The sequence below is a fragment of the Papaver somniferum genome, chromosome 6 (assembly GCF_003573695.1).
Source record: "Papaver somniferum cultivar HN1 chromosome 6, ASM357369v1, whole genome shotgun sequence".
NCBI lineage: Eukaryota > Viridiplantae > Streptophyta > Magnoliopsida > Ranunculales > Papaveraceae > Papaver > Papaver somniferum.
In genome coordinates this window covers 77,701,298-77,726,626 of record NC_039363.1, presented here as the reverse complement: position 1 = coordinate 77,726,626, position 25,329 = coordinate 77,701,298, and the positions used below count along the sequence as shown (strand labels likewise).

General features: G+C 36.9%; 3 protein-coding genes across 3 annotated transcripts; 1 reads left to right on the top strand and 2 right to left on the bottom strand.

Moving 5' to 3' along the window:
- The first annotated feature begins 4,398 nt into the window (after window positions 1–4,398).
- Window positions 4,399–6,619, top strand: LOC113288062 (carboxylesterase SOBER1-like). The gene is made up of 6 exons (XM_026537004.1): window positions 4,399–4,735; window positions 5,368–5,420; window positions 5,553–5,676; window positions 5,761–5,882; window positions 6,043–6,150; window positions 6,225–6,619. The coding sequence occupies exons 1-6, from the start codon at window positions 4,429–4,431 to the stop codon at window positions 6,312–6,314; spliced, it is 804 nt and encodes a 267-aa protein (XP_026392789.1). The 5' UTR covers window positions 4,399–4,428; the 3' UTR covers window positions 6,315–6,619.
- Window positions 6,597–9,164, bottom strand: LOC113288061 (probable lipid-A-disaccharide synthase, mitochondrial). The gene is made up of 8 exons (XM_026537003.1): window positions 8,645–9,164; window positions 8,446–8,545; window positions 8,197–8,302; window positions 7,885–8,108; window positions 7,652–7,730; window positions 7,291–7,529; window positions 6,968–7,194; window positions 6,597–6,875 (listed from the first exon to the last, which is right to left on the bottom strand). Exons 1-8 carry the CDS (start codon window positions 8,893–8,895, stop codon window positions 6,689–6,691), a joined length of 1,413 nt encoding a protein of 470 aa, XP_026392788.1. The 5' UTR covers window positions 8,896–9,164; the 3' UTR covers window positions 6,597–6,688.
- Window positions 9,165–22,783: 13,619 nt separating this feature from the next.
- Window positions 22,784–24,987, bottom strand: LOC113288060. Its single transcript, XM_026537002.1, has 4 exons — window positions 24,468–24,987; window positions 23,677–24,126; window positions 23,245–23,560; window positions 22,784–23,142 (listed from the first exon to the last, which is right to left on the bottom strand). Exons 1-4 carry the CDS (start codon window positions 24,888–24,890, stop codon window positions 23,006–23,008), a joined length of 1,326 nt encoding a protein of 441 aa, XP_026392787.1. The 5' UTR covers window positions 24,891–24,987; the 3' UTR covers window positions 22,784–23,005.
- Between the last annotated feature and the right edge of the window lie 342 nt (window positions 24,988–25,329).

The window sequence follows — 25,329 nt, the reverse complement described above, 5'->3', positions numbered from 1 at the left end:
CACCAAGATAGAGTTTACTCCTCTTGACCTCAGCAGCTCACGTGCACACTTCTTTAGATCTTAGTGGACTTGCAAGTGACTATCCCACTCTACCATCATCTAGCCGCAAGGTGGGTGAATTGTGCGGAAGCATAGTAATTTGGCTTCCCATGATAAAGAAGCAGTGAGTAATTTTGGAGATTTTCATCGCAAACACCATTTAGCTTCTATTTAGTCATTATTCTCCGGATTATCGGAATTCATCTGTACTTTCTACAAAAGCACTAAAATAGAGTTATTAGTCAAAATACCGAGTCTTAGCTAATATAAAATGGGTATAAAAAGTAGCACATACCGTGCTTATCAACACCCCCACACTTATATTTTGCTAGTCCCGAGCAAATCAAAACTAAAAAATAAAATTCTAACTCACTGTCGCAGGCATCGTTGATTGCATTTAGCGTATGCAATAAGCCTTTAAACCCCTACGTGTCCCTAGTGGCCGAGTTATAGTCTCGGGAGGGCTTACTAGAGATATACCCACAAAACCTTAATACTCCAGACCCTAGTTATCTACAACGAACCTTGGAAGGCACTAAAGAATCTCCTTGGTTGGCATACTTATTGACTACAAGAGGAAGTACCCTGATGCGAAATTCCAATTGATGTACACGAGTTTGCACTCAAGCATACTAAAATTCATATATAAGTGACAGAGCTGTACTCAGATAGTTGCACTATGGACATCAATATCCGGAGTCAAAAACTAATCACATGGATAGATCAAGAAGATGGATATAGAAAAACATAGATGGTTTTGATGTTTACTAAGTGAACGGCGTTTCCCATATCTGTCTGAAGGCCTCCGCCAAAATGAACCTATCCTAATGGATTGAGATACTAGTCTGACTAATATCAACACACTTGCATATACAAGGGAACCAGTGGTCGATAACCTAACTCTAGGTCAACACAACTGGCATATACAAGGGTACCAGTGGTCGACTTTATTGAATTTGTTCCTTTTGGTCAAATGGTCTGGTCTCAATTTTATTTTATTTTTTCATGGTATCTCAATCACTCTAATTCACCCTAGCATTGGTAACAACTTGAATCGTGGGCCCCACCTATCACTTAGAGAAACATAGTTTAAAAACAAAATAAAAATAGAAGTGAAAAGGACTCAACGAGATATGGTGAAACTATCATGTTATTTCTAACACCTGAGCTCTGTGCTTTTATGAATAGACTCTTCTAGATATTGCCATCTAATCAGATTGGTTCCTCAACTTTTACAATCAAAATGCTTCCATCCACTTAGGTTGGTTAGTGTCATCCTTAATAAACATAAATTTCTAGGCTCTGGAGTTTATTAATGCAACTAAAAAGTTTCTCCCATACCCCCAAACTTAAATCTAACATTCTCCTCAATGTTCTAAAGATAAAATTAAAAGCACGAACAAGGAAAAACTGTTACCATTTGAAGCAAAAGAGATAAGGAAAGATATTACCGTGTTGCATGAGCATGGGATGCCTCCAAGAAGTGAAATGTATTTGTTTCCCTGCTGTCAGTAGAATGTTCTGAAACAAGGTGGGGCTGGTACCCCAAAGTAGATATCCAATCATATATATAGAGTCTGAAAAGTTGAGGATCATCCCAACTAGTCCGGTCGGCTGAAAATATGCAGCTGCAAATACTATATTCATCCAAAAATATGTGAATCCATTCCCCTTATAAAATAATCTTTAGTAATCAAGTCATGTACTGTCCGAAAATGTAAATCATTCACACAATGAGATATAAATTGTTCAATAGTTTCTTGCTGAGGTGCATGCCTTAAATCAGGCTCTAAATCAGCGGTAATAACTTCGACGGATATTGGTTCAAATTCAACAAAATCAGACATACAAACAGATATTGGCTCAAATTCATCCGTGGAACAAAGGCTCAATGGCGCAATAATATCATGACTAATTGACCCATTCTCAGAAACAACAGTTTCATTAATAATATCTCCAATATGAAAACAATCATAACTTGATAGCTTAAGGGTCAAAGTCGGAGCTTCCTCGACTGATGGAACTAGTCGAAGCTCGGGCAAAACTAGAGGTTCTAGTTTGGGCTTCCATTTATTGGTGTCTAACAACGGCGTGGAGTCTAACAAGGCATTGACTTCACAAATAAAACTATCATCATCAAAATCATACCCAAAATGAGCTAAGCAAACCTCTAATAAATCTTCCGAGTGGCTCTTGCAAAATCCTTGCGAGTTCATAATTTCTTTTCGCCCACAACACTTCAGGCTAAGGTACCTAAAAAAAATCAAATAAAATGCGTAAAAAGAACCAAAAGAAATCTAAAAGAAAAACAAAATAAAATTATGTACAAAAAGATATCAATCAGAGAGTATTTTGCAGCCACTCCCCGGCAACGGCGCCAAAAACTTGGTAGGTTGGGAAACCAACAATAAATATACTGCAATTTATAAAGCAACCCAAACGCCACCAGATATTCATTCTTATTGTCATTAAATCCACAGCACCAACTACTTCGATTCTCGCTACCAATTACTATTCTATCCGATCCTCTAGCCATCTAACTTCACACCACAGAGAACTTTTGTTGCTGCAACCTCAGTCCATCTCCAAGTTCTCAGTGCAGTCGTTGTGGGAAAACACACAGATCCTTACTTCACTTTGAACCAAAATTCCACCAGCGCCTTTCTTAACTGTCGACTGCCATTGTTGCTGCTTGCCATTAATCATCTCCTTTCACATCAAACATCCCATGTAAAACCAGTCATCTCCACTTTCTGTAGCAGACAAGCTCACGGTTTGTTTCTTGAAATCCCAGATGGAATAAGACCCAAACCTTCAAATACAACTGACATTTCCCTTCAACTTCAAGAGGAGCTGATGATTCTGATTTCGGTATCGAACTCGAACGCAATTTCCATTCATCTCAGGTCACTAGCCAACTCCGAATACATCACTCAGCCTCCAAACTGCACCACAGTAGACTCCAAGTCCATCTAGCCAATGCTTTCCTGCCTCCGGCTACAGCAACACTTTCTCCATTTATTTCTGCAGGCCTGAACTGATCTTCAACACCACTGACTAATATAGCGGCTCACATCAATTGTGATCCCACTGTGGGAAACAGAGAAGCCATTACCCCCAGATGTTTCTTTCCCTGTTCAATCTTGACGTCTCCATCTCGGTTTGACTACATCTGCTAGTCGCTGTTGTTGTTGGAGACGTATGGGACTCGTGAAGAAGAGAAATGGAATTTCCATTTGAATCTCTTGTAGAAAACTCGACATAAACAATGAAGGATAAATATGCCTAGTGTACACCAAGATAGAGTTTACTCCTCTTGACCTCAGCAGCTCACGTGCACACTTCTTTAGATCTTAGTGGACTTGCAAGTGACTTTCCCACTCTACCATCATCTAGCCGCAAGGTGGGTGAATTGTGCGGAAGCATAGTAACTTGGCTTCCCATGATAAAGAAGCAGTGAGTAATTTTGGAGATTTTGATCGCAAACACCATTTAGCTTCTATTTAGCCATTATTCTCCGGATTATCGGAATTCATCTGTACTTTCTACAAAAGCATTAAAATAGAGTTATTAGTCAAAATATCGAGTCTTAGCTAATATAAAATGGGTATAAAATGTAGCACATACCGTGCTTATCACTCGCGTCATTGACATGCTTGTGAAGCTCGTAACCAACTCCTAACCGTCATTTGATTTGTATTGCACTAATGTTGCGCTTTACTGAATTTAGCCTTGATCCAATGCACATCCACCTTGGCCACGCCTACTTCTTGTTCTAAGCTAATGCAAGAACAATCCTTGTACTTCAATCATCAAGGCCAACTCCTTAAGCTCATTCTAGTTATTCATGCATCACATGCTTCACTTAGCCAATTTGCTTGACAATAACAATGCCACTCTTGCATTGCTAGTTTGTTTGCACTGTTTAAGCTTTGGCCCTGCCTTGAACTAATGCATAGACCAACTCTTGGCCTACTCTACCTTATTGCATCATCCTTGAGTTTGGGCCAACCCAATTCCATGGATATGCCTTAATGCCAACATCGCATGTCGCATCTTGTCATTTTGGCTTTGTCTTGCCTTTCCCTCAATGAAACTTCATTGTGTCGGCTAATAAGCTTCATTACTTAGTTAAACGTCTTTACACTGTAGCGCTACCTTTGCGCTTCACTGACGCTACAGGATTATGCCATTCTTAGCACTTGAGAGTCTATGCAGTATCGCGCAATATTGTCAGATACTGACTTGGCCTGCAACAGTGTAACGCAGATCATTGCCCGACCGGACATAGGGATACACTAGGTATTGTGATCAAAGCGAGGAAAGTTTTGAGTCATCCTTGGCTATAATCTTTTTTTCTGCAATTAAACTAGCAGTAATGAATCAGTCATGAGAAATATATTATTTCAGTTTCTGAAACCATTTTTTCTTCTCATCATTACATTCACAATTACTTCTCTCTTCATCGTCTACTTCCAACCATCACCTTCATCGTCACCACCGTCATCATCTCCGTTGAAGATTCAACAAGAAAATACTACGACTACTATGGCTCGAAGCTTTATTTTATGGCTTCATGGATTAGGTGATTCAGGTCCTGCGAATGAACCCATCAGATCATTCTTCACTTCTCCTGAATTCAGAAATACTAAGTGGTTGTTTCCTTCTGCTTCTCCGAATCCTGTTTCCTGTAACAGTAAGACATTGACTAATTTCCATCAAGCTTTTGTTCTTTTTTTTACTTAGTGAATTTGTAATGTGGAATTTGAGTACTGGGTATTCGTCTTACTTGATTGTTTGTTTCCCCATGAAGATTTGATTTTGGATTGAGGTTCGGTTTTAGTAATTTCATTTGTTCATATTTGTCGATTCTTGTTCTTTTTTTACCTTAATTAGTTTAATAAATGGGTTGTTAGGGTTCCTATAACTGTTAGTCGTATTTGAAGTTTTGATTTGAAATGTGGCAGTTCGATTCTAGTTAGAGTCTAGGGAAAGAAATGCTTTCGTTTGATTCTAATTGCGCCAGAATCATTCTTTTTTAATTTTGGTAGGGCTGATTAAGTTAAACATAATCTTGGGTATGAAAAGAGGATCTGCATTTGCTAGAAAGAGATTTTGGTTGGCTTAGAATACAATAGTGAGTTTCAGAGAGGGAAATTGAAGCACTGATGTACCTACATTTGGGTTGTACTAGATTTCTTACGATATCTATCAAGCATATTAACCAAAGCTGTGGGAGAAAATTCTGAGTTCATAAAGAGAAAGCGAAGTTATTTTCATTCTGGTATCACCGAATGTATTATTTATTTATGTGCTTCTTTTTTGTAGATGGTGCTGTGATGCCATCTTGGTTTGACATCCATGAGATACCAATCAGTGCTGTAAGCTATTCCTTACAACTGTTTTTGATATCTTTGTGTTTTGACTTTTATTTGGACAATATCCTCCCATAAGATGATTTGTTGCTTCATTCAACTAAAATAATGTGAATCTCAATGCTTTTGCTGCACCAGACATCTCCGAAAGATGATAGTGGAGTGCTAAAAGCAGTTCAAAAAGTGCACGCGATTATAGATAAGGAGGTCGCTGCTGGCACAAATTCCGAGAACATATTCATTTGTGGATTCAGCCAAGGGGGTATTAACTTTGATCTTCAAGAACAGCTACATTCTTGTACTTTCTCTCTAAAATGTGGTTCTTACTAGCTGCATCGGTTGGCAGGTGCTTTGACTTTAGCTAGTGTATTACTGTACCCAAAAACTCTAGGTGGAGGTGCTGTCTTCAGTGGATGGGTACCTTTTGGTTCGTCTGTCATTGAACGCTTCTCACCAAGTGCGAAGAAGGTACTTATCTTGTAACGCAGTTGAAGACTTCAGCTGTCCTGCTTTTAATGATTCTACAGATGGTTGTTCGATTTAAGAGTTTATCTTTTTCTTTTCGTTTGAATTAGCTTTTGTAAGAAATCACATGAGTTAGTTGTCTGAGATTTAAATATATGTGCAGACACCTATTCTATGGTCCCATGGTCTCGCCGATGGAACGGTCTTATTCGAAGCTGGACAAGCTGGCCCTCCATTCCTTGAACAAAATGGCATACGCTGTGAATTTAAGGTAAGATATGCCGCACTTTACATTCCATTCGGTTTGACTTAACATGCCGGGACTTATATATATGTTACTTGTAGGCTTACCCTGGTCTTGGCCATTCAGTTAGCAATGACGAGCTGCAATCCTTGGAATCATGGATCAAAACAAAACTAAGGAGTTCTTCGTGAAATCTTTCGAATTCTTGAACTTTTTGTAGGCCTCGGCACTGCAGGCTTATGTATGCTGCACACCTTGCTTCAAAATGATATTAAAGTTTCTGACACCCTTTTATTGCTTTTTAGTTTACAGTTTGTTTACACAAGTATTATTCAGATTATGTCCTATCCATCCTTCTGGGATGATTCATGCCATCCAGTTATTCAAGTTTACCGGTGAGCGTGCACATTGTAGCGCATACACGATAATGTTAAAAATCGAACATATTATTTGTAACAGCTAAGAACAAGAGATTGGGCAATGAAAATTTTGATTTGAGGAAGTATAATAAGTTTATCTTCTTTCATCAATCTTACAACCACAAAAGGGAATTCGGATTTACATTTTATGACCTGCTCCTTTTTGCGGAGAACAATATGGTGGATGCTGCAGTCATACTTGGGGTGTAATAATCAAATTTTGTTGTCACTTCTTCTGGACCTAAATTTCTTCTTCGAGTATATAGTAGTCTAAGAACCTGTTCAGCAGCAAATATCTGCTTTTCCCGCATGGCTTCTACATTAATCACTTGCCTGCAGTGAAGTAAACCCACATTGGCAATCTCAATGCACTTGCATATTTAAATCAGATACTTTATCAAGAGAAGATTGCAAGGCAAACTTACTTGAGAAATGCGGCTACATTAGTAGGCGTGCATCGATGAAAGAGAGCTTCAGGAATAATAGCAGAGTTCAACAAAATATTAGGGAGGGAAATGTAGGGTATGATTGCTTTGTACCAGATGAACCATTCCGTTAGAAAATGAGCTCGATAGGCAACAACACAGGGTAACCGAGCAAGTTGTAACTCCAGAGCGGCGGTGCCGGAGGTACTTAATGCAGCAATACTTGCCTGCAACAGTTTTAATCCACCTCGTAAGAACCATATAATGCATAGTACAAAAGATTTAACCAATTGAACCAAACCATATTTCAAGCACAGACGTACACTGAATGCATCATATTTCAACTGCGGGGAACCCCCGGATATCAGAATGGTGGAAACAGGCCATGTCTTGATGGCAGCACTTATGTACTCCTCAACTTGCTGATGTGGTGCGACTGGAATAACTGTTGTAAGCTCAGGGAAGGAATCCTTAACTAGCTCCATAGTGTCAGAGAATATAGGCATCATACGAGAAACCTCTTGTAATCTGCTTCCAGGAAGCACAGAAATGATTGTGGCTCCTTTGAATACCAACAAACACGTCAGAAAAAGTTGGATCTATCATTTACAGGTAAATTGTTTCGAAAGGTTAGAATCATAGATGTACAATAACTCCTGTATTTTCATAACATATATATATTACCTGAAGATAATCCATATTTCCTTCGAAAGCCTTCAGCATCACCGTGCATCTTCCATTCATTTGGTGGAGTATTACATCCCTATATAACAAGATACTTCTGAGGAGTTAGTTACTTCCATCAGTTGAGTGAGATAAACTATTGTGTGGCGGAACCATTAGAAATTGACAGAACGAAGTACTTGATGGGGAGTGTTCATCTGTCAACAAACTCTTTGAGGAGAAGTGGTTCATACCGAAGGCGAGCATAACGCATCTTCCAATATGGGATGGCCAACAAAGGTTGCATCAAGTCCATTTGATCTGCAAACTTCTTCCTCGAACGGAAGAATACACATTACATGGTCTACAAACTCTGCAAGCCCTTTCAGTCTTGCTTCACCACCTTTCCAAGCCCAGAACGATGGAGCTACATAATGGATGTGTAATGGTCTATCCAGACCTTGCTGATTAAATTTAGCTGCACACAAGATTTTATTGTCTTCCCTCAGTACTCAGGTAAAAGAAATTTGCACCTTCAAGTTAGAGGTGGTTCTCGTTGACATTACCGTGCAATTGCTTTAGGAGACGAAATGAGAAGCCTTTGGAGTCGACAGTTACGACAACATGAGGATGAAAAGAAACGGCTGCATCTGTTGCATCCTTCAACCTACCCTGTTCTTCCAGATTCCAGTAGATGAAGCGAATTAGAGTCGATTCCTTTCATCTGGTGAAGAAAATAACCTCTTCATGGAGGCGAAGGACATTAATTTGAGACCTTAGCAAGTACAGAAAGCAAAATCATATTTCCGTCTCACCCTAATTTTATTTAAATGTGGTAACAGTTCCCAAATGCCCATTACAGCTATATCTTCCATTGGAAACAAAGATTTCAACCCCTCTTTAGACATCAATGACCTGAATCAATAATAGTTTTTCTGAAATCAAACGAAATAGCAGAATAACTTAAATTTCAGAGATTATAAGGGAGTAAATAAGTTGAAAGTTCTAGGTTACCCTCCAACACCAGCAAAACGGAGAGGCGAAGGAGAGAGTGTTTTGAGAGAAGACATAAGGCGAGAACCAATAGTATCTCCTGAAACTTCTCCAGAAACTATAAAAACTCTAAGCTCACCATCTTTAGCTGCCATGTCCGCTACACTTGTATTTGAAACAAAAGAAAAGTTTCTGGAAATTAATGAAATCCCAGAGACGAATCTATCTCTGATCTTACTCCTAAACTTCCAATTCATTCGTGTATTCATCATGTTTGGGGTTTTTGATGTTGTTGAAGTTAATTTGATATCAATTGAATTGGTGATTCAGGCTAGGTTTACAACTGAGTAAGTGTAACTAGTAGGAGGGGGAAACCTGGCTTCAAACGTTTCATAGACATATAACTGAGAAAACCGATGTACCTAGAAAGTAAGTTAAGGAACTAATTGTAAGTGTCGGTCCCCTACAGCTGACAAACAACATTGTCTTAGGAATGGAGATTACCCAAGCCTCTTTATAATGGTCGCCGCCAAAAGCCAATATACAGTGGCTGGATGATCCAAAGATCTACCTCTGGTGAGGGTTGACTCGCTTACTTGTTAGTTGTTAGTAGGTACCTACTTGAATCAGCCGTTATTCATACCACAAGAGTCATTGGTTCAAATCTAATAGTAAGAGGGGATCAAATCCAATAGTTTTTTTAATAGGAAAGGATAGATTTCATTACTTCGAATCAGTTCGAATCTTTGAGATTCTTAAGCCACACAGGCGACTCAGTCCCTAGAAAATATCATTACTAATAATTCTATCTAAAGAGTGTCTGCCACAGAATTTGTATCTCTTGGTACATGAGTACAATCCTAGCTTGTAAAACTTTTAAACAAATCTAAACAATCTAAAATGATGGAGTTGTTAGTCCATCCAACATTGTCTATTACACCTTTTATTGCCTATTAAGAGAATCACCTCTAAGTATAGGTGCCGAACATTGTTATTCCTTGTTCATTTTATAGCTTCATAAGCTGCCAACGCTTCAGCTTGTTCCTCATCTTCAGATATTCCAGGCTTGTTCCATGCTCCTTCAAAAATACTTGCATCATCAACCATGATTAGACATATGCCCATTGATTTATTAACTTTTAGGAAAGAAGCATCAAAATTGACTTTGTGAAATCCAGTTCTAGGGGTAGTCCATCTAACTTCCACTCTAGGTACTGTCAGATGAGCAGCCTATCGGTTTAGGTGCTCATTCCACTCACTAAGTTCTTTTTGAATCTGACTCACTAACCTGGTAACCTGCAAATCAATTTTTGTTAAACAATGGAACATCTAGCTTTCCAGATGTTCCATAATATTGTACCTGCGATATAAGTCAATCATATTAATGGGACCAACAAACCAACTTTCAATCCAAGTTTTTAGAGTTCTTCCTCCAATTATGCCTGCAAAGTTACTTTATAGAGCAAACCATATAGTTCTGGTTATAAGAAAATTGATAAATGGTCTAAAGATTCCGGTTCAGCTTTACATAAGGGACAAATATCATCTATGTTCTGAACATGCTTAGCTAATATTTCATTTACACTTAAATAATTGTGAACACATTTCCGTAAAAAGTGAAGAATCTTTGGAGGCAATTTTGCATTCCAAAAGTTTAATCAAGGAAAGTTTAACTGGATAACACTGTCCACTGCATCATTTCCTACATCATTTACCACCCTGTAAGCTGATTTGACAGTAAACAAACCATTTTTGTTAGGTTTCCATCTCAATCTCTCACTTCCTCACTTGGGAATTCTAATATTAATGATTTTGTCTACAGTTTCATTATCAAACAATGCATGCAAATTGTATGTATTCCAATAGTAAGTAATGGAGTTGGATAGATGTCTGAGTGGTTAAACGAGGTCTAAAAGAGTCGGTACTAAAAACTAAAGTCTTGCATAGTAATATTGAAGGGTGGAATCTCTATCCTAGTTCTTTAGCGGGTCAGAGGAATTAATCAACTCCCTTTAGTGTTACATTTGACTTGCACGAGGGCCTTTTCCACCTAGCTGGGTCATTTATACGTGGATTATGTTTGCTGGGTCATTTATATGTGGATTATGTTTTCTTCGTGCTGATCGGGTGGTGAAGTTTCCAGGAGTATGGGTATAACATAGAGGGGAATTTGTTAATTTTTCCCCACTATCGTTATGGAAAAGTGCGAAACATAACTGGCAAGGTGAAAAATATACTAGACAGTCGTAGTATAGTTTCTACCGAATGATAGAGACTCCATCTTTTGGTGGCCACTATACCATTCGGTCATGTTTCTATCGCCAACGACTTTGTCTCCGTTGTTCAGCACTATCTAGGTCACCCAATTGTTCATTATCCTACAACTAGTAACTAATCCTCTCTAAATAATCAATCTCATAGAATTCAACATATACCATCTCTACATCGAAATGGTTAGTACTCGCTTTACTCGAGGAGGAGATGTTGCTCATATTCGATCATGGATATTAGTTGCAAGCGATGGAAATTTGAGTTTAACCACTTTGACAATGTGTTTCAAAGGTTTATGGAATTAGTTGACAATGAAAATTCAATAATAACAAATAAAAACCTTCGAAATAGATTTTCCTTTTAATTAGGATGTGAGAAATTAAGCGGATTTTTTGGATGATAAACCAATGTTATCCTAAATTATTCATCGACGAATGTGTGAGCATCTTAATAATTTATTTTATATTTTTAGAAATATTTTCATTAATAATAAAATTATTATTAAATCATTAAATTAAAATCATAATCATTAAATTAACGGCTCAATTTTATTTAATTCATATTAACTCAGTATTTATCTATAATCCGGAACACTTATACTCAGTTAGCTGAGAAGCCTAGATCTTTAACCACCTCCCAAGAACAATCTTGAACTAAACAATTAAGATACATTTTCAGATATCTATCTTGAGGAATCACAAAGTCTGAGACGATGAGAACTTTGCAATTTCTATTTATATTTCCCGAAAGAGATTACGAAAACCTCAATAACAGAACAGCGAGATCAAGATACACTAACTATCAAGATAAAAGATAGCTGGACTTGGCTTCACGAATCCCCAAAAAGAAATATTTTAGTCGTAGACATAATTATGTTTGTTAGATGAACCTAGGTCAATAAAGGGCGACTCAATCTATCAACTAGGACACAAAGTGTCAGGGACTGAGTTTCTCAGTTGAAAGAGCATCTCTATTTATATATGTTCAAGACTGAGGGTTGCTTAAAATTCAAGCTAAGATAACTTGAGATTCAAGCAAACATTCTCTCTGTTTAGATGAAGCTCTAATTATGGTTTTAAGTAAGCATGTGAGAATTAGTCTTGGAATCACATAGAAGAATATACACAGTGGTCCAGATACAGAATCATGTATAATGATCGTTCTTTGGCAAATATGCCGTATGAACTATAAGCAATTTGATGTTCATTTAAACACTTAAGAATTTAATTGCGATGCATATACACAAGTGTTTTAGTGATCGATGATATCATAGAGGTGTTTATGAGAGTCATAGTAATGCTAAACATACTTGAAAAATAAGTCTTTAAGTATTTTCTAATGTTTACTGGGACCATTCGTGAAATGATTCGTGAACCGTAAAGCAATAGTTCACAAGTCAGGGTGCTACAGTTCATGAACCGGGTTCTCCAACTACTTAGCTTTTTACACCAATATTAAGAATTTAGATCACCACACTTCATTAACTAGGTTCATGAACTGTCCCGTTCTGAAGTTATGGTTTGCGAACTGGTTCGCCAACCTTCCTGTATTTCAGAAACTCGGATATCTATGGTTTTCGAGATGATTCACCAACCTACCCTGAGTCAAAATATCAGAAGTTCTGAATTCTGTCTTTTGATGTTTGAAACATTCCCAAATGATAAAATCATTACTTGAGAAATTTTCAATTTATCCAAAAGTTAATTCTTGAACAATCGAACCACTATTGTTAAGGACATTTGAACATCCAATACTTGAATCATATTTCGGATGTTTAATAACAAAGCTTGACTTGAAGTTTCTTATTTGCAATAAATCTACTAGAAGTCATATGACATAGTATCAAAATGATTGAATGGTAAGATCATGAGTAAATAGAATAGTTAAATCCTCGCACACCTTGTTGATGAAATTATCCAAATGTCTTCGTTGATCTTTAGTCTTCGAGGGTGATGTCTTGTACTCAACTACCAAATTCTAAACCTAGTCCGACACTTGACTTAGTAGACTAGAAATCAAGATATAGTTTTGTTTAACAAACATTGACAACAAGCTTGAGATAACAAAACTTGTGCGTTCAACTGAGCATTGCTCTAGCAATCTCCCCATTTGTCAATTTTAGTGACAAACCTATTCAATACATATTGATTAAAATAAAATAATATTTCATCTCAAAAAGCTCTTGAATTCTTCGTACTTTAAGTTCTTCTATGGTTTTGCATGTGTTCGTTCAGCACCTTTGTTGTTGAAGATCGCAGCGATAACAAATTATGATGATACTCAAAAAGAGATTTGTTAGAATGAAAAAATCACTATACTCAATGGTTGTTGTACAAGAACATAGTATTGTTATCCTCTCCAAAGTTCAATTGGACCACAACTTTGAATCAATACTACGTGAAAGAAGAAGAAGAAGGGCAGAGGTTCTGAAGAACCGATAATAATTGACCTCGACGATTACATTGATGTGACGCCACCTGAGCCAACAAAGCTTATGAAGCCAGAAAAACTCAAACTCTGGAAATCCTGCACCGAGGAAGAAGAAAAGGTCCTTCGTCCATTCTTTGAGAAAGCGACAGAAAGGTATGTAACTCTGTAACAACTTGCTTGTTTATTTATAGGTGTATACAATAAAAGTTGATGCCATGGAACATCTTCGAAAAAACGATTGTAATCAAAGTTACAGTTAGAATTTCTAATATGTTATGTCATGATAATAATACTTTCATTTAAAAAATGCAGTGAGAGAGCATGTAGCTTTTATTTCAACAATGACAAGGAAGAGATCATCTATGGAAAGCATATCCAAGATCTAATGGATGACCAAAACATTAACAACGAGATTGTTGATTACTACATCAACATGCTGCAATCAAAGATGCAAGATACAACTAAGCCGAACTACTACGGGAAGAAGCACTTGATTCTGTCTACAAATGCTTATGTAAGTAACAAAAACTCTTAATCTGTCTTTTCAATAACTTGTTACATCAACTTATTTAGGTCTATATTATCGTAGTTGAAATCTTATTTAGGTGAGATGAAACAATTTAGTGTGCTAGGGATGGTTCAAGTATACTTGTTGTTATCTAATATCAAAAACAAACTAATGTCAAGAATATGATGCATCAACTGTTGAGGGGCGCAGTAGCTACCAAAGATGCCACGAAAGTGGAGGAATGTGGGATTACAGCTCAGGTAAGGGAGAATTACACAGTGAATGGCGATGGCACGTTCCTGACCGTACCAATGAGCCTCTAGGAAAAGAAAAAGTGACCATTCCATTGGGTGCTGCTTGGGTTAATAGGTGGAAGATGGTCAATTTTCAACACCATATATCACAATAAAGGATACAATGAACATACTCTGTCATGGTATAACCATTTACTGATATCCTGAACAAAATGGGAAAAAAAGATGTTGAGACAGGTGGACCAATAAGTACATATTTTGACCACTACCCTGTACCACAACAAAAAGGGTTGGACTGTGCAATCCACATTTTCTTATTCATGAAGTGTTTGGTGAAACGTGGACACTGCTTGGATCTAGATGATAAGAGCGTCGAATACCATAACAAGATAAACAGGAAGAGAGTGAAGATGGATGCCAGGATGTTGGGGGAATTTGATGCATGGAAACAAGTTTTAGAAATTACTAACACACCTGAAGAAGATAAGGAAGTACAACAACTTACCGGCTCATTCGAAGAGATTAAGGAAGCACAACCACTTACCGACTCGGTTGAAGAAATAATCAATTTGAAAAACTCTGTTGAACCATTAGATTAGTGCAACATATTGTTCATGCTCTGACAAAAGAAACATCTTAGGTGTAAATGTAGGTCTGCTCATTGGAAGGTAGTTTGAAAATACATCTTATTTACTGTAAAGAAATGTCTGAAGGTCTGTTTATGTTCTTAAACAATTTGGATGATATATTTAGTAATTGTTTGTTATGAATTAATATTAGTATTAGTTTGGTTTACTGATTTCTATCCAACTATAAAATATTGAATGAATGGTTTGTTATCAAGTGAATGAATGTTTGTTATCTACAAAGATTCCAGGTATGCACATCCAATGGAGTTAACTTGTATATACAGATAAAACCATGCAACTTTTTTCTTTTTATTGAGCATCAACAGTGGAAGTTGATCCATGAATAGGATCAACAATGGGAGTTGATCCCAAAAATCAATGGGTCAAAAAAATAATTGATGAATAAGTGATTGGTTTCCTATCAAGTGAATGAATGTTAATATTAAAGATTGCAAGTATGCACAGATAATGGAGTTAACTTGTATATCAAGATAAAACCATGCAATATTTTTCTTTTCATTAAGCATCAACAATGGAAGTTGATCCGGTAAAGGGGGATCAACAATGGAAGTTGATCCCATGATTTGGATCAATAATGATATGTTGATACTGTTTACATAGTACTTTTTCCTGTAAAAAACAAGTAAACCTGGAACTTGCAAACTGATAAACTGATGACATTCATAAACAAATAAAATAGAATGTATGTCATTAAATACACGACAAATCCAACAAGAAAAATAGGAAAGCATAAAAAGAACTAACATCCAAGTTGATCATCCAAGAACTAACATAAAAAGTTTACAAAAAAAAGTTCAGAAAATAGGAAAGCATTCACAAAAACTTCAGAACAACATCTTCCTCAAAAAGTTGATCATCCTGGAATTAGACTCCTTGCGGAACACTGTTGCACGAGGAGCCAAAGGAGCTCTGTGACATCTACGACGGTTATGGAAGGCAAGTCTCCCACACTGACCACACTTCCTTTTCTTGCAAAATTTTTCTCGACAACCCCTGTACCTTGAAGTAGTTGGCCTTCCAGCTGACGCTCGACCACCATTGGGAGGCAAGACATAACCTTCCTCATCAATATTAGGCGGCCTTTCACTGTCGGGAATAGGATAGATAGGACGAGCATACATACCTCTATAGTACTCGCTGTATAATACGAAATGATGTGCTTGTAAGGTTCATCTTCCCCAATCTGCAACGCTTTCATCGAGTGGGTGCAAGGGAAACTATGCTTCTGCCACCAATTGCAAGTGCATGTCTCAGCATCCAAGTCGACTGTGTGCTTTCCAGTAGGTGAAATGATCTAAAAAACTTTATCACTTTATCTTCAGAACTTGTAAAGACGGCAGTCAGTCACCCTCTTGTTGAGCCTAGCCTGCATCCGGGGAGTAAGCTTTGCAGTCCACTTACTAGACTCCACCAACCTCTTGTAGTTATGCTCCATTACCTTAGCACAAATATAATCGATAAGCCAAGTGCTGGAAGCCGCTTATCATACTTAATCACGTTGTTAAAACTCTCATCAATGCTCGATGTGTTCTCACCAAACATTTCTCTTAGATATGCATGAGCAGCCCAGTTCTGGAATGAAATCTTTACCATCCAATCAATAACTGAATCCAGCTTCAGATTGCTCATACTCTTTGTAGCAGCATAAAATTTCTCTTTTGTTAACTCAGTGTAGCACTCTTCAAACAACTTCACAACAGTTTGCCTACTCTTTCCCTTTGGAACAGGAATATTCCCTTTCATGTGGTACAAACTGTACGAATGATGATCCTTTGGGAAGATCACAGGGACATGCTTCAAAAGGCCATCTCCACGGTCTGATATGATGGTAAGTGGACGATCTTCACTGATAATACCCTTCAAATTGGTTAAGAACCATTCCCAACTATCACAATTTTCGCAAGGTACAATTCCAAATGCAACTGGATAGATTTCTACAAAATACAAAAAAAAAACCAAAGATTCAAAAAGTGACCCATAGAAACTGAAATCCATGAACAAGTTATGGGGTAAACAACAAAAATTATGGAATCAACAACAAGAATTATGGGATCAACAACAAAAAGTTATGTAATCAACAACTGGAATTATGGGATCAACAACAGAAGTTATGGGATGAACAATTGAAATTATGGACCAACAACAAAACTTGATACAAAAAAATGGGATCAACAAAAAAGTTATGGATCAACAATTGAAATAATGGATCAACAACAAAAGTTATGGGATCAACAACAATAATTATGGGATGAACAAAAGTTATGTGATCCATAGAATTGAAATCCAGGTACATATCAGACTATATTGTGAATTCAACAACGAAAGTTGAAATACTTAATAATTAAAAAAGAGAAAATAAAAATAAAAATCATACCTTGATTACCAGTTTTCCCGCAAGCAACCATAAGACCGCCCTTAAACTTCCCAGTGAGAAAAGTACAATCAGTAAATAACATCAGACGATAATAATTATTGAAACCAGTAATGGAAGCTTCGAAAGCTACAAAAAACCTTTGGAACTGCTTCGTTGCACCATTATACTCAAACTTTACAACGCTTCCAGGATTATAACGTTCAATTGATTCTTTATACCAAACAAAGTCTGAATAGGACTTGATGTCATCACTGAAAAAGCGGGGGTCTAACAACCACACCCAATATTTCGGTTAGCAACCTGTATGGACAAACTCCAATATACTTTTGAGAGAATCAACTAGACAGTCAGACTCAATCTCAAGAAAAGTATATCCAAGAGTTGTATCTCAATTTCTCAATTCAATATGCAATCAGCAAATAGGAATTTGCGAGCACGATTGAATATAAGAGAAATAACTTGAACGGTACCAAAGACCAATGTTCAAGGATCAATCAATTTCAATCAACAACCAAAGGTTGGATTTACCAATTGATCGATTCAACGCACAACCTGTGATATTCAATTATATAACAAAATATAATGCGGAAAAGAAATAACACAGACACCAGAATTTTGTTAGCGAGGAAAACCGCAAATGATGAAAAACCCCGGGACCTAGTCCATCTTTGAACACCACACTGTATTAAGACGCTACAAACACTAGCCTACTACCAATGAACTTCAGACTGGAATGTAGTTGAGCCCTAATCAATCTCACACTGATCAAGGTACAGTTACGCTCCATACATCTCTGAACCCCAGCAGGATTCTACGCACTTGATTCCCTTAGCTGATCTCACCCACAACCAAGAGTTGCTACGACCCAAAGTCGAAGACTTGATAAACAAATCTGTCTCACACAGAAAAGTCTATTATAATAGATAAATCTGTCTCCCATAGAAATACCTGCGAGTTTTGTTCTGTATTTTGAATAAATCAAGGTGAACAGAAACCAATTGATATACCGGACTTATATTTCCGAAGAACAACCTAGAAATATCAATCACCTCACAATAATCTTAATCGATTAACGAAACAAGATATTATGGAATCACAAACGATGAGACGAAGATGTTTGTGACTACTTTTAATCTTACCTATCGGAGATAAATCTCAAGCAAATCTTAGCAAAGATAATACTCAATCATGATAGTAAAACTAAGATTAGAACACGCAACTACAAAGAAAATAGTTGGGTCTGGCTTCACAATCCCAATGAAGTCTCCAAGTCGTTAACCTACAGGGTTTCGTGAAAAACCTAAGGTTAATGGAGAATGGAATCTAGTCTCAACTAGTATCACATAGGAGGTGTGGGGATTAGGTTCCCAGTTGCTAGAGTTCTCCTTTATATAGTTTTCAAATCAGGGTTTGCAATCTTAGTTACCTTGGTAACAAAGCATTCAATATTCACTGTTAGATGAAATCCTGATTAGATTCAAGATAATATCTTTCAACCGTTAGATCGAACTTAGCTTGTTATACACAAATGAAATGTACCCTCATTTAGGTTTATGTAACCGTACCTAAACGTGTACACCATGTTGGCTCAACCGTAGATAACCGAGGTTAGATATATGAACACTCTCATATCAACCTTATTCATCTTAACCATAACTAGTTCAAATGACTCAAATGAAACTAGTTAAAGAGTTTTTCAATTGCTATATTCTCATAGAAGTATACAAGAACACAATTAAAGCAAAATCAGTTTGATTCACTCGAATCAATTCATGAACATTATAGCCACGATTTGCAAAGAATGCATCTCTTATTATACAAATGTATTTGATCATATCGTAACCGATTTTAGAACTTTAACCATTCAAGTATGCAAACGGGTACGCATACTTGAATAGCCGAACCAAGTTTGGTTTTCGCCAGTATGCGAACGGGTACGCATACCTCCAAACCCAGCAGAAATTTCCGGTTATAAACTTACGCCAGTATGTGTACGGGTACCCGCACTTAGGTTCCCGGACTTTCTCAAACCAACAGGTACGCATACGGGTATGCATACTATGGTTCCCGGACATGGATCACATATATGCAAGAGTGCACAACATATTTATAATCCAATGTTGGTTAAGTGTTCTAAACTCTTATTTCAATCATCGAAACTTTCTTAGAGGATGACAATAGCCGTTTTCACACACTATTAGCATCAAAGCAATTCTCAAGTTATTGAAATAATCATAACGAAACATTTCAAGTTTACACCAAATGATTGTATCACACAAACCATGGAAGATGTTATTCGTCGATTTTAATATGATCATCTTTTTACTTTCTTCAAGAATATAATATGAACTTGGTTGAAGCGAAAGCTTACCAAGTACCAACACATATTTTGAGAAATATGTAAGCGAGTTAAACTCAGCTCGAAATCTCAAATGTGCATAATCGAAAACCATTTAGTAATACGTATTATGTCTCAATATAGGAGATAGAGTAGAAATGGACTTTCCAAGTGATAGATGAGTTTTAGTCTCCACATACCTTTTGTTGATGAAGTTCCACAAACTCGTTTTAGTAGTTCTTTGTCTTCAGTTGATGAACGTCGTGAAGTCTAATGATCAACTGCACAATCTATCATAGTCCGAGACATCAGTATAAGTAGACTAGAAACGAAGACTTATAGTTTTGATCACTAACATTGACAAACAAGCTTGAGATAGCAACGCTTGCGAATTCGACCGAGCAGTGCTCTAATAATCATCCCAAAGACACTCTTTAGTGAACTGTAAACCATGGTATGCCTGACTATACGTGAGATCAATATCATATTCCAGATGGAGCAGATCTTTGACGTCGGCTGCAATCTTCTTCTTCTTTGATGCTCTAAATTCATCTATTAAGATATCCTTCAGAAAAGACTTCGTCATCCTGACTTTTGCTGGATCAGAAGAAGCTAAATCACATGAATGCTCTCCGAGAAACGTCTTGCACTGAAACACACCTTTAGTATTGGAAACGAGAGATGCATGAAACCTCAAGCTACAATTTTGACTTTTCTTGTTATTACGCTCCACAATGTAGCGTTTCTTGTCACTCTTACGTATGTGAGTTTTGTAACCACTCTGAAATTCATACTTCTTAAAAGTATCACAACAATCTTTAACACTTTCAAAATCCCTCCCTACTCCAGTTAAGATGTTGGCTCAAGCATCTGACTTCTTGGAGACCCTTTTGATCAAATATGAATCATCCGTCAAATCTTCTACAACAACCACCTCGATGTTTGAAACAAAACTTGATGATGACGAAGAAGGAGGAACGGAATCAACACGAATCTTAAACTGAATGTTAAACTTCAACACATCAATCCCTTTCGAGATGCAGTAGTAAATGGAAAACCTCAACTCCAAATCGTGACTAATCACATGTGAAATTTATCTACAGTGTAACCAAAAATTACGAGGTCTTCAGGGACATAAGGCCAGTATTGTTTCACCACACTAATCATCTCGCTGACAGTAGTTGATTCTGAAACAACATGCGATACGGTCAAATTGGATAAAGTGAACTCTGCAACTGCCATCTTTGTTCTGCAACAATAATAATGGATCAACAAAACTAATAGAACATAAAAATAAAAACAAAATTTGGGATCAACAAATCAATGTTGACACCATAATCTGTCAACAACCAATGTTGATCCAATAAAGACATCTGTCAACAACCATAATCAGAAAATTATCCAGTTTATTTGCATCAACAATGAAAGTTGATCCAACAACCAATGTTGATCCAATAAAACAGCTATCAACAACCATAATCGAAAAAAATTCCAGGTTATTTTCAGTGTCAACAATGAAAAATCTACGTCAACAACCAAAAAAACAGCATAAACAACATCATATATGTTACTTCGCATCGGATTAGTATGCAATCGGTGCAAATGTGAACCTGCAACATGAAATACTACATGAACATACATGTTCCATGTTAAAAAATTCACTGCAACCATAACAAAAAGCCTAAACCTAACCTAAGCGACAAATTATGTCGCACATCACTCGGGGGTTGTCTCCCCTCGTGAAATTTATACAATGTCGAACGTTAGATATGTAAACTGAGTTTATCAACACTAACTTCCAACTTCTAATTGATTACACTAACTTCTAACTTCTAATTATACCAAAACTGATTCACCAACGCTCAATATTCTCAAAATAATTCTTCAACACTCAGAATTATCCAAATAATTCTCCTAATTATTCATCCACACTATGAAATTCTCCAGAATAATTCAAAACGAGAACCGGTTCATGCAAAGTACATTGAACCTAAACTCATGAATTATAAACCTAACATTGAATCATGATTCGATCTAAGTAAAACAACAGAAATTCAAAATCAAAAACAGAAGATTGAAAAATTGAATAAATACCTTTTTAAGAAATGAATAACGGTCTCGAATTCAAATAATACGTAAATGAACCAATCAATCCAGTAGAATCAAAAACACAGAATCAAGCTTCCAAAATCACGATCTCTGCAACAGAAAATACGAATAAACTGAAATCAAAGATGAAGATTTAGAAACATCAAATCGAACATGCAAATATCATATGAATTTCTACTCATCTTCAATCACGAATCACCATTACCAATTAATTTGTTGCAGAAAAACATATCGAGAATTTTCTGTTGGTTCTGTTGTTGATGAAGAAACTTAGTTCAGATCTCAGATTTAAACAGTCGAATGATAAAATTGATGAACATAGATTTAGTAGAAGAAGAAGAAGATGATTTTCTGGTGATTGAAACTCTAGATTTCACAGAAAATTTTTCAAATTTTTTTTTCTTCGGATTTCAGCTGACGAAAGATCGGCTTCTCTCTCTCTCTTGTTCTGTTTTTCTTTCCGTTGATAGCTGATTTTTGGTTTTAGAATAATAAATATATATGAAGGATATATTGTAATCTTGCGGAATCCTTAATGGACCCCTAATGGGCTTTGGATTGAAAGGGATATATTTGTTATGTCATAAAGGTATTTGTGAATCCCATGAAAAGAAGAGACAATTATATAATTCCCACATCCTAGAAATTCCAGACTATACTATGCTTGATTACCAGACTAAATACGAGTATAGTCTGGGATTTTAATCGTGATTGGAGACGCTCTAAGAGCAACTGCAGTGGTGCGAGTATAACCAAAGACCAAAGAGGGAAAAAAAGATCAAATTTTAGGTTTAGTATGGTGTGTGACGCTACGGTGGAAAGACTAAATTTGGTCAGACGTACATTATACGTTCGCCTGGTGTGGGGCGTAGACTATACCAACACCTGATTGGGTAGATTCTAAAAAAAAAAAAAAAAATGGGGCGTAGACTTTACGTACGCCCCATGTGGAGCGTAGACTATACCAACACCTGATGTGGGGCGTGGAATATACGTCCGCCTGATGTGGGACGTGCATTATATGTCCGCCTGGTGGTGGGAGGTGAAGTATACCAACGCTCGACTATATTTGGATTTAGTCTTGGTCCCAGACCAAATATACTCTGGGTTTTAGTCGTTGATCAAAATTTGATCGATAATACGTTCCACTACGTCTGTTCAAAAGACCAAATATTTGGATTTACTCTCCCACCGTGGACGCTCTAAAGCTTCCAAAATCCATAGATAATCAACTCCCACAAATAAAACTTCTTTCACTAACATCAGAAACATTATAGTGAAATATACAAAGATTTAGAGCAAAAAGTAATTGTAGTAACTTACAAACCCACGTAAACTCAATCACACAACATAAATAATGCCTCATAAAATCTAATTTACAGAATGATACATATGTATTGTTCATCTTCTGATTTCTTCCTTCATTTCTAGCTGCTCTAGCAAAGAATTTATGAAATTCCAATAGTCTTTCCGAGCAACCATAGAACCAAGGACAAACTTATCCCAAAAATTGTGTGCAACAATGTCCTATCCAACATGAATCCGAACACCGTTATCCCTGCTCGATTGTTCTCGAAATAAGTCACTGCAAAATCGTGCATTAAATTAGTATATCTGAGCAAAACTAATGTAAAAAAAAATCAATTTAATGAAATTGTAAAGTTATGGATGTATATATGTATCATACCTAAAGCTTGTCTTTTCTGGAAACAAATGGTATGCGTATAACTTGGAAGTATGATTTTTGTTTCGTGATCATCTCCATCTACGCTTTCTTCGTCCGATTCACCAGAACTACCGGCAAAAACAGTGGACACCCTTTGTTGTCCACATGTTGAGATCGGAGCCCTTGGTGTCTCACCATTGATACCTTCAAATGAATCTAAAGTTGCACAAATGTGCCATTTGGCAGCCAAACTCGTTATGGATTGCGCCTTATGTGTGATTTTTGTGGCACTACGCAGTAGTATGAAAACCCCTGCCATTAATGTCATCGAACATAGCTGCACATGCATAAACAGAAGATCAATTTAGCAGGCCATAACCGATGCATACGTATGAATACATATACTGTGATATATATATATGAACTACGAATGAAATAGTAATTGTCACTTACAGCAAGCTCTCCAGCCATGAAGATGTTAAGATTGGCGTTTGTTCGAGTAGTGCTGAGCAAAGCTGCAAATTGACTGGCAGTGACAAACGCTAAGGCCAACATGATGAATCCACGGTACCGATGACTTATGACAGTCAGTTGCCTTCTAATCCTAAGGTGTTCCTTCAACACGGATTCTACCTCTGATTCCTCTTGAAAAACCTTAGTGAAGTCTTGCAGTCTCAGTATTTGGAGGTAACATATCAAACGGTATAAGACACACACTAGGAAAAATATGGTTGTTCGATACAGCCATGAAAACAGTTCCAAAATGCACGCTGTTGCATCGCTTAGATAAACGTTGCCAAGGAATGGAATTTGACTCGCCCCTGAGCTGTACCACCATACCTTGTAAGAACACTCAGCAGCAAAGCATGGCAGAACAAAGCAAGCCAATAGCTTCATTGATCTCTGCAAGTCATATGATTAACATCACGAACTTGAACTAAACATTTTTAGAGAACAGGACTACTTCCTAATTTGACCTTATACAGTTTTGACGGCTAAAATTTAATGTTTTGCTACGTGTATATGCGAGAATACAAAACAGTCAATCTGAAACCGTGGAAAGTCAACCGTGGAAAGAAAGAAAGCTATGGAAAACCTTTTTTTTTCTCTAGAAATTGCTCTGTTAATATTAACCCAAATAATTAATAAAAATTCTAGAGCAAACTACCCGGAAATAAACATACATAAAAAATTTGTTGCTTAATTTGACATAAGCTAGTATTTTCAGAGAAATAGCGACATACCTGGAGTTGAAAATGGTAACCTTGGCGAACCCTTTCGCTTTCCCCACAAAGTTTATCGAGGAATAGAAATCTCCGAAGACCATATTTTCGATTAAATTTAGACAGACAAATAAAAGAAAGAGCAGCAACAGCAGATAAAGATAATTGAACATTAGCATCATAAGGTCTATGATGAGTAGCATCACAATCTTTACAAGCTAAGAAAGAATGAGATAATATTGGAACAGCAATTCCTAACAAGAAAAATAATGACCATGATAAACCAGCTCTTAATGGATCAGATTGATCTACACACATCCATCTTAAACATGATCTAAAACTCTTTAGTTCGTCTCCTGCATTTGATGCTGATCTTGTAAATTTTATTTCTTTTTTATTTTCATTACTATGATTTATTAAAACTTGTCTCTCTTCGTCACCCATTTTTTGATATTTCTCTCTGTGATTTGATTTGATTTGATGAGAAACAGAGAAGGAGGGGAGATTTAACTAGTGGGGGAGGGGGAATTATGAGAAAAAGTGGGAACTTTAGTAACTGGTTATAAATAGCGGGAGGTGATTGTTTAAGAGTGAGATATTGACTTAAATAGCCTTGATGAGGTGGTTTTTTCTGTTAATGTTAAGTAGAAAGCTGTGGACCTAATTGGGATTGACATTCCATGAGAAACTATTGCTGATTAATCTAGTACGCCTTTCAAATTGAAATAAGAGCACCCAAGTCGGCCGTCCTTGAATTATGCAAGTACTGACGGAATACTGACATGACTATACTGTACTAGGCAACATTGTTACGGGGTACCAAATTGTTAGGGATTACTCCATGTGAAAAGAAGCATTCTTGGCCACTGGATTGGTACCCCTG